Source organism: Podarcis cretensis (assembly GCF_951804945.1).
Source record: "Podarcis cretensis genome assembly, chromosome: 4".
NCBI lineage: Eukaryota > Metazoa > Chordata > Lepidosauria > Squamata > Lacertidae > Podarcis > Podarcis cretensis.
Window position 1 is genome coordinate 26121798 of NC_137173.1, and position 15436 is coordinate 26137233.

At 43.7% G+C, this 15436-nt stretch overlaps 1 protein-coding gene across 10 annotated transcripts in view; it reads right to left on the reverse strand.

The window, feature by feature from the left end:
• ATP8A2 (ATPase phospholipid transporting 8A2) overlaps window positions 1-15436 on the reverse strand; it is a 338417-nt gene that overhangs the window by 252107 nt on the left and 70874 nt on the right. For 7 of the 10 annotated variants that reach the window (XM_079973395.1, XM_079973390.1, XM_079973394.1 and 4 more), the window contains exons 5-11: window positions 11616-11661; window positions 9016-9056; window positions 6291-6364; window positions 5039-5108; window positions 3842-3969; window positions 3077-3188; window positions 805-970 (exon numbers count right to left, since the gene is read on the reverse strand). In XM_079973395.1, the coding sequence (XP_079829521.1) occupies window positions 805-970; window positions 3077-3188; window positions 3842-3969; window positions 5039-5108; window positions 6291-6364; window positions 9016-9056; window positions 11616-11661 (637 nt within the window). Of the gene's footprint in view, window positions 1-804; window positions 971-3076; window positions 3189-3841; window positions 3970-5038; window positions 5109-6290; window positions 6365-9015; window positions 9057-9596; window positions 9679-11615; window positions 11662-15436 lie in introns of those variants that run through there. The other 3 variants (XM_079973396.1, XM_079973397.1, XM_079973389.1) reach the window with 3 other exon arrangements.

Consider the following 15436-nt stretch of genomic DNA (forward strand, 5'->3'; position numbering starts at 1 on the left):
AATTTCTGGATCACTGGCACTGAAACACAAATGCCTTCCTTTCCCTCCCCCTTTTCTGTCCAGCAACATCTATTGTCTTCTCAGCCTTTTGTACGTCGGTTCCAACTAAACCTGCTAAAGGGAGGTAAACAGGACCAGGAGGAAGCAAAACACAACCCTACCCTTGTATACATAACACTGCAAAATGATCTCTGTAAGCAGCTGAGACAATAAGGGCAGGTGTTTTCCCTTGGCACCAATGCACAGCTGCTTCTTTCAGGCTGAAAGGCCAAGGGAAAAGCCTGGGAGGGCAAGTGAGCACAAAATGGGAGTCTGTAGACAGAACATATTTAATTGTTAAACTGTACAGAAGTTAAGGTGAGTACCTTAGCTTACCAGTGCATGGCCAGATCCGAACCATACATTTAAAGACTGTGGTGCCACTTGAAACAGTCATTGCTCCCCCCAAAGAATCCTGGGAAGTGTAGTTTGTTAAGGGTGCCAATCATTGTTAAGAGACCCCTATTCCTCTCAAAGCTACAACTCGCAGAGTTTCCTGGGCAAAGGGACTGACTGTTAAATCACTCTGGGGATTGTAGCTCTGTGAGGGGAATAGGGGTTTTCTAACAACACTCAGCACCCTAAATAAACTACAGTTCCCATGATACTTTGGGGAAAGCCATGGCTGTTTAAATCAGCATCACGGTGCTTCAAATGTGTGGTGCAGATGTGGTCTTACTTGTTCTCTTAAAGCAACAGCGTTTTTGATTCTAGAATAAGAGGATCACACATACAGAGACAAACACAGATGCTGATCTTGCTTACTGTTTGAGCCAAAGTACCAAATGACTTCTCCATGTGTTCTGTTCCATAGTAAGGCACCCACAGAACTCACTAGAGCCATGACGAGCAGGATGCAGAACAAAATGAGAATCTGCATATTGGTCACTTTCTCCACATTTGATCTCTTCAAGGGAGCTTTGGTTGAATTCTGGAAAGGAACAGCCAGAGAAGTGGAATCAATTCACCGAGCTCATCATATAAGAGCCAGAGGAACCTGTGAAGCTGCTGTCAGGGGTTCAGGAGCAGAGGCACAGGGAAGAGAGGAGATGGAGAGCGAAGGGGAAGAATCCGAGGGGAGCGTAGGAGAAGAGGACAGTGGACCGAGGGATTCCATGAGCCTCTCCAGCGAATCGGAAGATTCACAGAAGGGGGCGCCAGTGGCCAGGGGTAGGGGGTTCCCAAGGGGAACGTCCCAGGAGCAAGGGGGCAGCAGGGACTCCCAGAGCAGTAGCTGGAAATCAGGACCAGCTTCCCCACCAGAGCAGAGTGGGGGGGAAGAGTCCCAAGGATCGGGGCCAGTGCATTCCCCACCAGGGAGAGAAGATAAGGCAGGGCTGACCACACCTCCATCGGAGAGTCAGACAATGGAGGGGAGGTCAGATCCGGCCAGTATCCCGGAAGAGGGAAGCAGTGACAGAAGTAGTGTAATGGTCAGGAGGAAGGTCACTGGGTTGGCGCGAGAGGCAAGTTCAAATGTACAGGAGTGCGGGACAGCAGAGAATGAGGATTGGGAACCGGGTCCTAAAGCCCGCCGGAGGGAGGGGGAGGAGCTAAGCGACTCAGCGTCGGAAGAGTCCAGAAAGGGCAATGCCCCAGCGGGCAGGAGGACCCAGAGGAGGAGAGAGCAGCGTAAAAGGTGGAGCAGGGCTAGGATCTTAAACTGGTGTCATAGGGGAGGAGACTCAGACGGTACTTCACTGGTCTAGGGTTAAGGCGTAGAGCTGCGCGCTGCGGCTTTGAAATGGAAACTGAACCTCAATAAAGACTTTTGTACATAACGACAGCCTCGCGTTGGTCCTCTGTGAGCTGGGACCTAGGGGCAGCTCTGACAGCTGCGTTATATACCATCTAACCCCATAGTGCTTGCACTGCTTCGCCAGGATTTCAGGCAGGAACTTTCCCCAGAAATACAAGGAGATGCTGGAGACTGTACCTAGAAGTCCCTCTCCTGCAGAGTGCAATGATCAGTTGGGTACAGAAGGGATGAGACTATTCTTTAGTCCTAGGCTATACACCAGAACCTTGAACTTATCCTGGTATCTGACTAGCAGCAAGTGTAATTCTTTCAGCAGCAGCGTAACAGGATGGCAATGGTCATCTTTCCTTGGTGGCCATTCTGAAATTCCTGAAATGCAGGGGGTTGGACTAGATGACCCTTGGGTCCCCTTACAACACTACAGTTCTATTATTTTAGTCTGCCCCAGTGTGAAGAATCAACAAACGTTCTCACTTCTTCCTTCCTTTGGGCAATTAGGTCTTAACTCGCCCCTGGGGAAAGTGAGGTGAGGCTGCCGTTAGGAAATAAATCTTTGCAAGCTTCATGTAAGTGGTCCATGTTAAATATCCATCTGCATTTTAATTGTATTTGTATTGCTTGCTCTTTTCACTGCTTAAATTGGATCTTATTGTATTACAATTCAGATTCCACAGAATTCAAATTGCAAGTGCAATAAAATACAATATATAAGAAATAAAAGAAGCAGTGAAAAGACAATTAAAAATTAGCACAGCACATTAAAACAGCTAGACAGAAAAAAATAATTAACCTCAGCAACTTTCAAGTGGTCTAGGTGGGGCAGGAAGTTTGGGAACCACTGTGCTAGAGGAGTGGCGTGTATCCTCCCTAGAAGTCTCCCACTTTGTAAGAATTCAATCCTTTAGTGTGGCAGCACTTGCACTTTCAAACTCCCTGCCTACTGATGTCAAGCAGGTGCCTTCGCTGTATTCTTTTTTGGCTCCTGCTAAAAACACTTCTGTTTAGACAACTCTACCTAGATATTTAGAAAATTGATAGGAGTTTAAATCTGTTTTTAAGCTTATTGTTATTTTAACTTTCTGGAAGTCTTAAATTAATGTTGTTAATTCTTCTTGTAGATAAATTCACTGTTTTATCTTTTTTGGTAAATCACTTTTTAAAAAAACAATCCAGTATAAACACACACACACACTCTCTCTCTATTTATATATATAAAAGAAATAAGCAAAGGTGAAAAACTGGCAAATCTACTCTTTGGTAATGGAAAGCCAACTTTACCTGCATAAGTTTCGTATCGTGTCCTGTGTAGACAACAATTCCTAAAACCCACTGAGTGTTCCTTATCTGTGCACCTCTTAGTAAGATCTGGTCAGGTCCAATCGGAACTGGACTGAGGATAAAGAAGGAGAAAAAGGTTGGAGGTGGAAACAACAACATGGTCCAAAAAACAAGATGCACCACAAAGATGTTCTTAAAATTTAAAATAAAATAAGAAAGGTGCAGGAGGAATTTTGCATTGCAGTTCCCCAACCAAGTAATGTGTACAAAGATGTGTGTACTAGGTAAAGTATGCAAAAAGATGCAAAAAAATGTGTTTCCTTATGGGATTTTTTTTTTTTTTACAATAGAAGAACATATTAGGCTAATTTTCATGCAAATATGTGTATAATAAAAGAAACCTGCATTAAAATGCTGGTGGATTTTCATGAGGACATTTAAAAAAAAAAATCAATGTGGAAATATGGAGAACCGAATTTCATATTGGAAAAACAAGAAAACGAGAGAAAACAAAACGGACAGGTTCATCCATCCCTACCAGAGGGACATCTGGGCAAAGACCCACAATCCCCTGTAATCCTATTCCCTCATGCATACAAAGCCAACCCCTCTTTCCAGCTCCCTTCAAGGGTGCATAGCCATGCACAGGGGAGAGAAGACCTTTGTTAGAGAGGCCCAGTATCCTGGAGTAAAGCTTAGGCACATGGAGTGTGGGGGGGATGTGCATTAAACATGGCAATAGTTATTCTTCTATCCAAGGAATACCTTTGGCCATCTAAACGCAGGTTTCCAGTGAAGTCGTACAAGTGACGGTTGGGCCCTTCACACTCTATCTTCCCAGACGTTTTCATCACTTCTTCTTTTGACTGGAGGCAAGCAGTCTGGGTCAAACCCTGCAAGGAACCAGTCCACAGGCACAGTCACCAACTAAACTCTTCTTTTCTCATGAATTAGCACAGAACTACATCACATTGTGCCCCTCCAGAAACTGTTGGGACTTCAACACTACCACAAGCCCCAACTGTCGGCCACATTGGCTGGAGCTGATGGGAATCAAGCAACATCTGGGGGAGCACATTAGCTACCCCGGGATCAGGGCCTATCATGTAAAGCTGCCTGCCTTACACTGCATTAAGATTCTCCTGGTTCTACTCTGATTAGAGGTATCATTCTCACTGTGCCAAGCTGTGGAAAATGTGGATGCTGCTGGGATGCAGCTCAGACAACATCTTTTCCATTTAAATAATAAAAAAGGACAAAACCGTCTGCTGCCTCATCTTAAATAATGATTCCCTGCCCCAATTGATTTTTGACAACCCCCTTGAAAGTTGCTGGGGATGACATTTTCTCTGCTACCAAAGGAGAGGCACATTCTAGGCCATAGTTTTGGAGGAGTCATAACACAGTATTAAAACATGCAGAAGGTCCTGCTGTTTCTCTCCAGCTAAAAGGATGAGGTAGCAGATGGCGACAGCTCTGCCTGGAAACCCACTACTGATCACTGTGGACCAGACAAAGGACCTGTGGCCCTCCAGCCATTGTCTGTCTCCATCTCCCATCAGCCTCAAAAAGCATGGTCAATGGTCCATGGTCAAGGATGATGAGAGCTGTAGTGGAATGGCATCTGGAGGGCCAAAGATTCCCCCAGTCCTGATGTAGACAATACTGGACAAGACAGATCACATCTGACTTGGTATCAGGCAACTTCACCTGTTCCTAAGCCTGTGACTATAACCCTGGAGAAGAAGTCTCCCAAGAATGCCTTCCCATACCCCTCTCATAGGTGCTGTGGTTATGCTCAGTTGAGCAATGAGTACATATTTACATGGCTGCTATAATGAACAACCAATATTCAGACATGCAGTAGAAAGCCTCTTATTCCAACTAATATTTCTGCTATTCCTAGTTGTCATTTCCTCGACTTTTCAAAAAAATCAAAAGATTTGTGTTGGTTTTTTTTACCTGCCGTATTTTAAGGTTAGTCTCGCCATCGAGATTAGATGTTTCAATATAGCACATCGCCTGAGGTTCACTGCAAAAGTACAGCAACTTGTTATATATCATACACACCATGCTTAAGAAGCAACCTCTAAAAAGTAAGGTGCCTGCAAAATAAGTAAGAAAGAATAAAAGTACACTCACTGGCTCAACACACAATAATTCAAGCAGTGATTTCCCCCAAAACTGTTAACTGAATTTGTGGTGTTTTCTTTTTAAAAAAGAAACTCTATCATAAGGATTTCATTTAATTTTTAGAATGCAAACAGCGCAAAAAATTAATGCAATGCAGGCTTTATACAAAATCAGGAAACACGGCACCTTCAGAACATGCAGACTCTGGTGAACTGAGGCCTATTTCAATCAATCAATCAATCAATCCTATGCACCATGGGAAAAACTGATGTTACCAAAAGCAATCCTTTGCAGAAATGTCCAGCACAAATAGCATTAAGGGACATTGGCCAGACTCTGCCATAACGCAACATCAATTTATGTAGCAGTGTAGCAGAACCCACTTCCAGCACAACACTGTTCTGGTAACATCTGTATGGAGAAACCACAGAAGCAAAACAAATTATGTGGTTCATTCCCCTGCAGTGCAATCTGCCTTGAGGACCAACGGAGCCAATGAGATGGAACCGTGTCATCCTCTCAGCCCATTTGGTTTCTCCATTCTGACATTACTTGTAATAGTAAGGGCACAAGGAATTGAGCCTCGTGTATCTGTGCCAATATGTAAAAGAAGAAAGTATCTTTCATGGAACACGGGAAGTTGGCTGCTTGCTCTTTACCTAATGGGAGAGGGTTAATAGGAGAGCATGCAATTCTGCAGAATATTAAACTTCAAAACTATGGTTTGATGTGCTCACTTGTTCCAAAGTTAGTAACCATAGGTTTTCCCAGTGAACAGGAAACTGTGGTTAATTAGAGGCTTCCTGGTTGAATTGCAGCTCTCACACAGAGGAAGGAATAAGGGGGTTTGTGTATTTGCATGTCAGCTTAATAGGATTGCCCAAATGCAGCCAGTGTGCTGCTCTAGTGCACATTCAGATGCTGCCCCTATGAGCTGAAGGTGCCTGCATGTAACCAATTCAGGGAAGGGAGGAAGGAAGGCCGTCCCATATTATCTGAATTTCTTTAAGTGCAAAGATTGTTTCTTAAAAAACCTCAGTTTAGCAGAAGCATCATTTCACACCCACTCAGCATATCTGACCTGGTAGATAAAATGATCATGTCTGCTGGGAGGTGCTGCCCATTGGTGACCTTCACAAAATCTCCCACTGCCACCTGTTGAGCCAGGGGCAGGAGTGCAGCAGCATGAAAAGAGAGAAAATGAACAGAGAGAAAGACAAGAGTCCATCCATACTGTTAGTTAGTCAATCCTCCGTACCAAGAGAAGCGGGGAAACAACAGTGTGTTATAATGAGCATTCACAGTTTTGAGGGGAGCCCATTCGCTGCAGGGACAGAGTCTGGGGTCTTTGCCTCTTGCCAGCCAGCAATGCCTCCTGAGTGGAAGTGGCAAAAAGCAGGCATTGATGCAATGGCATCAGAACGCAGGTTCTTGAAACAGGAGGGGAAAGGGCTGCATCCAGGGACTCGAAGAGAAAGAGGGAGCTGGGGAGAAAATAGAGCAGATGTGGAATTGACAGGGACACCAGGAGTAAAGAATTGCATGGTTGACTCTGCCCTTTTCTTTTCCTGGTTTTATCTGCCAGCAGTAGGTAAAACGTAAAGGGACCCCTGACCATTAGGTCCAGTCGTGACCGACTCTGGGGTTGCGGCTCTCATCTCGCTTTATTGGCCGAGGGAGCTGGCGTTTGTCTGCAGACAGCTTCCGGGTCATGTGGCCAGCATGACTAAGCCGCCTCTGGCAAACCAGAGCAGCGCATGGAAACGCCGTTTACCTTCCCGCTGGAGCGCTACCTATTTATCTACTTGCACTTTGACATGCTTTCGAACTGCTAGGTTGGCAGGAGCAGGGACCGAGCAACGGGAGCTCACCCCGTCACGGGGATTCGAACCGCCGACCTTCTGATCGGCAAGCCCTAGGCTCTGTGGTTTAACCCACAGCACCACCCGCGTCCCTCTGCCAGCGGTGTATCAATGGCCTATACGCAGCATAACCGCATAAAGGGTTGTAACCTGAGTGAATGGTCGTATTGCACTAAGTCAAAGGTTTTCATCCTTTTATTCCAATTCACTTTATCCAACAAAGGTGTTCCAAGTTTTGCTTCCTTCGATGTTTTAAAACATATTCCTCTTTTCAGGGTGAAGCATATTAAAGTAGCTTGGGTTTTGTTTCCTTCTCACTTTCATTTGCAAATTTGTTCCTAGTTTACATAATGTGGCAGCTACATCGTACCAACGGAAGGGCGATACATGTTCTGAGTAAAATGAAATGTGCCCCTTCTTCATCTGCCCATTTTAAGCAGTCTGCACTCTAGAATAAAATGTGATGTATTCAAATTGGCAAGGAGCTGAATGACAACATTGTACCCTATTATCCTTCCTGGCTTTCAGGATTTTTACTAATGTATTAAAAAGGTAAAGGTAAAGGTACCCCTGCCCGTACGGGCCAGTCTTGACAGACTCTGGGGTTGTGCGCCCATCTCACTTAAGAGGCCAGGGGCCAGCGCTGTCCGGAGACACTTCCGGGTCACGTGGCCAGCGTGACATCGCTGCTCTGGCCAGAGCCAGAGCCAGAGCCAGAGCCGCACACGGAAACGCCGTTTACCTTCCCGCTGGTAAGCGGTCCCTATTTATCTACTTGCACCCGGAGGTGCTTTCGAGCTGCTAGGTTGGCAGGCGCTGGGACCGAGCAGCGGGAGCGCACCCCGCCACAGGGATTCGAACCGCCGACCTTTCGATCGGCAAGCCCTAGGCGCTGAGGCTTTAACCCACAGCGCCACCTGCGTCCCAAGCGCCACCTGCGTCCCAATACTAATGTATTTAATACTAATGTAATTAATACTAATGTAATTAATACTAATGTATTAATGCTGTGCAAATGCTGTCTTACATATTTAATTTCATGATCTGCCTTATAATAAAATAATAATAATAAATTTTATTTATATCCCGCCCTCCCCAGCCGAAGCCGGGCTCAGGGCGGCTAACAACACTAAAACAGTATGACATTATAAAACATTATAAAAATGAATTAAAATCAAAATTGATGGCAACCATAAACTAAAGCTTTGTAAAGATTGCCAGAGGAGGGGGTCAGGCTGGCTCTCTTCCCCCCGCAAAAGGATTTAAGATGGGCAATATTAACTAGGGCTGTGGAAGCTCCACACACACACCCCCCGACCCAATTTTGGGCTGAATTTGGAGATCTAGCCTTGATTCACCCACAAACAAATCAACCCAGACACAATCCAAATCCAGAAATACACACCTGTATTTTTCTACTCCAATAGTTAACCAACATGTTCACACTGAGCATGCTCCAGCACTCAATGAGGTGTTTTAGTTGTGGGTTTTCCGTCTATACTTCTAGAAAGCTTAGTGTTCCTCCAATCATGCTGATGCCATGTTTCTTTTCCATGTATGGATGGCGCCATTTTGGCTGCATATGGACCCATCACTTGGAAGATAAACCAACCACTGCTACATAGGACTCTGAACTTGTTTTACCAGGGCTCCTTTCTAAGTATGTTCTATCTCCTCTCTGTTTTCATAAACAATGAGTGACACATCTATATCAAGCAAGAAGACATGCATTTATATTACACAATTAGTAATCATTCCTTGCTTGGGATTTAAAATGGGAGAGCACATGTGACCTGAGAAACACTAAGAATTGCTCTGCGAAGATATATGAACTAAGAACCTTGAGCTCCCATTCTTAGAACCCCGGTGCAGATCAAAATTATGAGTTCATTACAACATTTTAAAAGCATCTAATTCGCAAAGCATCTTAAATGTAGTTCTTACCTCTTTCCACATAATATTCTGCCACATCCCATTTCTTAAAACTGGAAGAACAAGGGAAAAAAGAAAACTGCATCTTTCTCTCTCTCTCTCTCTCTTTTTTAAAAAAAGAAATTATCACATATTATTAATGTGTTCCCTATCACTGATCGGTCTATGAGTCATTGATCACTCTAAAAAGAAAGTAGAGTGGGGAGGCTCAGAAGACCATGACATCTCCCCAAAATGCTCTACAAGCAAGTTTTAATGCTACAGCATTCTTTTTTCATTGTGTTGTCAACTGGGGGTCAAGCAGAACTCCCCCAGGGATCAGATTTGTTCAAGCAGTTGCTGAAACAATCCCAAATTCTTAAATTAATGTGAAATTCTAAGTGGCCACATTTGTATGGTTTAGCATTGTGAGAATAAGCCTAGCTTATCCCTGCCCCTGCACACTCCCCCATGTCTTTGCCATTGTGACTGTGAAGAGCACACTAGAAACTTCCAGTTTAGAATTAACCACAGTTAGTATGTCCTCCAAACACCCAGCGAAAAATAAGTCAGCTTCACAAACTATGGGTTGAAGCTAGCTTCTTCCCACTAACCAACGTTAAAATGAACCACAGTCTGGCCTTGTTTGCACATGCTAAACCATGACTAAGGCTATCCATGGTTAATGTTAGCAATCATCTATAGAACTTAGTTAAAGCTGAGGCATCACACAATCACTTAAACCTATCACAAAACAGTTTAATGCACCAACAAGAGGAGCCAAGTCTTGAGAGTGGCTTGAATATTTTGCTGTTCTTTACTAGTGACTCTGTGGCTTTTGGGTAATGACAACTCCTTAACCATAGTTAAGGAGGAGGCCCAGTCAATATGTAACACTAAGCCAAGATTAACATTAGCTAAGGTTGACAAACCAACTAAAAACTTTGGTTAGTGAGTAACCTTTCACAATAAGTTCACAAACCATACTTAGGTGGCCAGGGTAGGCTCACACATAACACTGAGCCATGGTTTAGTGTTATGTGTATACCAGACCCAGAAAGCTATAGTTGATAAAAGGGTACAGGGGAGTTTCTGAATGCCAGATCCAAGCTGCACCAGAGGAGGAAGAGGAGGAAATCACAGGCCCAGAACGGGAGGAGGCTTGTTCTCATAACCAGCTCAAGATAACCTGTCATTATTTCAGATAAATCTACAACATTAAAATGGGGGGGATGGGCACTGAATTTTGACCCATAAAGTATGCTTTAAATTAAAGAAAGAAAACCTGATGTTCTGCCAAAACCTCAGCCAAAAGTCAATACTGCACATTTTAATTTAAAAACGGGAGCTTGCAAGTAATTGTATAAACCAGTGTAATTATTTCTCTCTCAGATATGGATTGCCACTGCTAAAATCACTCAAGGGAACGGATCTAAATATACTCAGGCAGCTCATCATATACAATATACTATTCTATGTAATTATACACCATGGTGGTGCTTGAGACAAGTGCGGTGACTGCATTGTCACTGATTGCTCCAACCCAATTGATGCCTATTTGTACCTTTGTGTAATTAGAGACAATGGGGCTGTGTGAAACGATGCAGAATACGGCATTAATCACTCAGTCGAAATAAAGCATTTCTCATTTTCATTTATTTAGATTTGAATCTGCCATTGCCCATGACAATACAGCAAATAAGACAAAGGAACAGGAAATAATGAATATAGTAATTAAAAATAATGAATATAGTAATTAAAGCGGGATAAGGCACGTTCTTGCAGAATTGATAATGACAATAATGCAGTGTTGTTTTGTGCCCCCTTGGCGCAGTGTAATCAGGTACTGCTTATAATAATTAGGCAAAAGGCAAAACTTCCAATCATTACTAATTACCAGCACGTGGCATCTAAACAATTATATACTTTCTCCCAATTCTTTCTCTTGCAGGTTATATTAGAATTTAGTCATAAATCACAAATTATTGAAACCAAAAGTAATCCTTGACCCACTTTGCACGTCACAGTAAACCATAGCTGCTGGCTTTCTATAAATGCTTTTATCTGGACAACTTTTCCATTCCCTGCTAACATATGGAAGGAAGGAAGCATGATCCTTAGCTTAGTGCTGCCTCCAAAAGTTCAAGTAAATCATGATCAGTGAGCCCAAAACAAACCTTTGCTACAGATCATGGTTTATTGAGAGCGAAATAAACCATAATCTTATATATTAGTTCCACATTTGTATGAAATCCATCTTTTAGTGTGGCAGCACCTACACCGTGGAGCTCCCTGCCTATTGCAATCAGATGGACATCTTCACTATACTCTTTTTAGTGCCTGCTAAAAATAGACAAGTTTATCCAGACATGCAAAATGCTGACATGTGTTTGATTTTTCCCCCATTGCCGATTGTTGTTTTTTACTGTTTTCAATCATTTGTTTTAACTGTCTTTGACTGATAATTTCATTTTATCCTTTTCATGAATCACTTTGAGGGCTTGTATTTTTACAATCAAGCAGCATATAAACTTTGTGAAATAAATGAAATAATAAATAAGACAATCAGGTTGTGACTCCCCCCCCCCCGCCGTGTGTACTTTATTTAAAAGGAAATTAAATGAAGACCTTACCCACTGTTTTCTTTTTGTTCACCGTACTGTCAGCCTTGTGTCTTTTCTATTGGGAAGTCAAAGTACAAACATTTAGTTGGAGAAACACTGAGAAAAGTGATCTGTGCACCCAAAAGGCTAAAGCAAAGCAGAGGAACCGAGAGACAAGCCCACTTCTATTATGCTTGACATTTTCCTTAGTGTGCAAAACACAGAACTTTACCATTTGCATCAAGTTCCAAAATGTATCAAGGCCTTTCAACTCCCTAATGGGCTGACCAGCCAATGCGCACATAATGAATCTTTGTACTTGCAAGGTGCTTTTGCTAAGAGCTCCACCTGCTTCATATTATCCTGATAAGCCTTACAACACCTTGCAAGACAAGTTAGTATCATTGTCCCCAGAATATAGAGAATGGAATGAGGATGGGGGGGGGGGAGTCACTAGTTTGTGGAGGCAGCTAGGAAGAGTTAGCACCTTTGGTTTCAAGTACAGTGGTACCTCGGGTTACATACGGTTCAGGTTACATATGTTTCAGGTTACAGACTCCGCTAACCCAGAAATAGTACCTCGGGTTAAGAACTTTGCTTCAGGATGAGAACAGAAATCAGTGCTCTGGCAGCACGGCGGCAGCAGCAGGTCCCATTAGCTAAAGTGGTGCTTCAGGTTAAGAACAGTTTCAGGTTAAGAACGGACCTTTGGAACGAATTAAGTACTTAACCCAAGGTACCACTGTAGCTGGAAGGGGCCATAGCTCAGAGACAGAGCATCCAATGCTTTGCATGCAGAAGGTTCCAGGTTCGAATCATGGCACCGCCAGAGAACCCTCTGTGAAATCCTGAAGAGCCACTGCCAGTCTGTGTAGAAGATACTGAACTATATGGACAAATGGTCTAACACAGTATAAAGCAGCTTCCTATTTTCCCCCAAATGTAAACAGCCTTCACTTCAACATCCCCCACAGGCTATAGTGCAAACCAAGAACCGTAAAGCACGACAGCGCTGGAAACTGTTATAAAACTAACAAATTACAGTAATTTTCACCCAACACTCTCAATAGTTCTCTTAGAGTGCATAGTATTTTTCAATCCTTATTCCATTTAGCCACACAAGAGCCCTGTGATTTAGGTCAATAATGTTACTATTTTACAGATGGGAACCGAGGCGAAGATAAGGCAGACTGCTGAAGGCCACCCAATAACCACAACAAACCACAATCCAAATCCAATCTCCCATGTCTCCGGCATTATGGACTATTCCTGGCCTGCGTCTTGCAGACAAACATTTCCAAATTTAGCTCTTCTACTTTCTACCAACCAAGGGAGTGGCTTTGAGCCATGTCCAACGCATGGTATATTGTTTCACCTATACATTTTAGATAAAATAAAATAAAAATGCAACTTTGTGCCAGTAATTCCAAGGCTGTGCAGACACCGTGGAGCCCTGGGCAGAAACTTCTGAAAGGACAGATTATTTCGGTGGCATAACTTCATCAGTGTTCAATAGAAACGGGGCTTTAAAGGTCTGTCTCAAGGTAAAGCTGAAATGTTTTGTCTGCAAAGAAATGCTAAATGAATTTGGCTAGGATCCAAAGAGACACACATGGGGAGTTTCTGCCTGCACAGTGGCTCGAAAACCTCTTGTTGAGGAAGGCTCTGTTACAGCTACAGTTTTAATTCTCTTTGATGGATGTCTGTGATGAAGTAATTAGTTTTGTTTGCTGCACTTTTCTATCCATTTTTTTTTCCTCCAAAGAAATTAGCTGAATTGTGGTTCCCAGGAGGTCACCTCTCTCCAGGCTACTTACAGGGCCAGGTCTGCTAAATTTTAGCACTACGACTGCATCACGTCAGGAACAAAGGAGGCTGCCTTATCAAAGGTCAGACAAGGCTTCTCTAACCCAGAGCCTCTAGATGCTTTAAACTACAACCAGCATAATTCTGGTGGTCAACAAAAGAGGTTTAAAGACTGTCTCAAGGCAAATCTAAAAAAAATGTAGTATAAACACTGACAACTGGGAAACACTGGCCTGCAAGTGCTCCAATTGGAGAACAGCCTTTACCAAAGGTGTCATGGGCTTTGAAGACACTCGAACTCAGAACGCAAGGGAGAAATGTGCTAAGAGGAAGGCACACTTGGCAAATTCACACCGTTATCAACTCCGGCCCGGAAACCAATGTCCCCACTGTGGAAGGAGGTGTAGATCCAGAACTGGCCTCCACAGTCACTTACGGACTCACTGTTAAAACCATATTTATGGAAGACAATGTTACTCAGCTACAAGTGATCACCAAAGAAGAAGAAACTACAACACCCATCAGCCCCAGCCAACATACTCAATGGAATCCGATGATGGAAGTTGTAGTCCAAAGCTTCTGGAGGATACCAGGTTGGGTAAGGCTGTCCACTTAGCAAAGCCTTGTCTGTTCAGACTGACAAAAGCTCTCCAGGGTCTCAGGCAAAGGCCCTTCTCATCAATTGCTACCTGATTGATTTTTAACTGGAGGCACCAGGATTGAACCTAGAACTTTCTACATACAAAGCAAGAGCTATTTTTCAGCCCTCCATCATGTCCCTGCAAACCATTATCTGGGCACCACGCATCAGGCCTGGTCACTGGCCACAGCAGTAAGTGCAAGTGATGAAACATTGCTCTGGGAGGGACTAAGAACTGGCAGCTCTAGCACCGATTTCTGGGGCAAGGTCGTACCCCGGTGGACCTGCTGTGGCCAGAAGACTCAGAAGCAGAGCAGCAACTGGAACATCTGAAAGCTGATGGGAAATGTGTGCACGCTTTTGCATCTCCATAGCAACTCATAGGGCAGGGTTCAAATAAGTTGTTTCGTGCAAGGAACAAGGTCCAAAAAAGCAGCAGTACTTTCCCCCTGTGGACCCCTTGCATTTGCTCTGAAGGGTTGGGGAAAACCCTAGATAATGTTTAAGGGGTAAGCAGAGGGGACGAGAGGGTGGAAAAGTCTTGTTGTGTGAGTGGACTTCCTTCCCCACGTGCACAAATCCTCCAAAACTATGTTGAATCCCACCCATTTTTATGTTGTTGTATTTCAGATGTGCTGTGAGAACTTTGGTAATTAGGCAGGTCATATGACAGAGTTCATATAACCGAGCAGTGCTGCCCATTAAGACTACAGACCCTCATAGACTCACCTATCAGTGGGGCTTACTGATAGGTGAGTCTATGAGGGTCTGTAGTCTTAATGGGCAGCACTGCTCGGTTATATGAACTCTGTCATATGACCTGCCTAATTACCAAAGTTCTCACAGCACATCTGAAATACAACAACATAAAAATGGGTGGGATTCAGAATATAAAATTAAGCTTTGTAACAACAGAAGAACCCTGATGAATCAGAGGCCAGGTGCTCATCTAATCCAGTATCCTCTTACAGTCTGATGGAATGGCCACTTCTAGGTAGATGAGTTGAGAGAGAGAGAGAGTCAAAGGCCTGATTTCCTGCTCACCCTCTGCTCTTAGCACATTTGTTCTTCTTGTATGGTTTTATAATGATTCTGGGTGCAATGGCAGGGTGGAATTAAATATCAGGAAGCTACATAAATAACTAATACATCCCGATGCACAATTGGTGTCCTTTGAATGCAAGGTGTCTCTCTAGGCTCCTGCCCCATACACACAAATGTCTCTTACATGACCGCATCTAAGTTTCAAAGGATCGGAGGAACATTGGTTAGAAAAGACAGAGCAGTGCCATATACTACGTCAACCCACTGGCCCATTTAGCTCAGTGCTGCCTGCACTGACTGGCAGTAGCTCTCCAGTATTTCAAACAGGAGTCTCTCCCTGCCTGGAAATGCCAGGAATTGA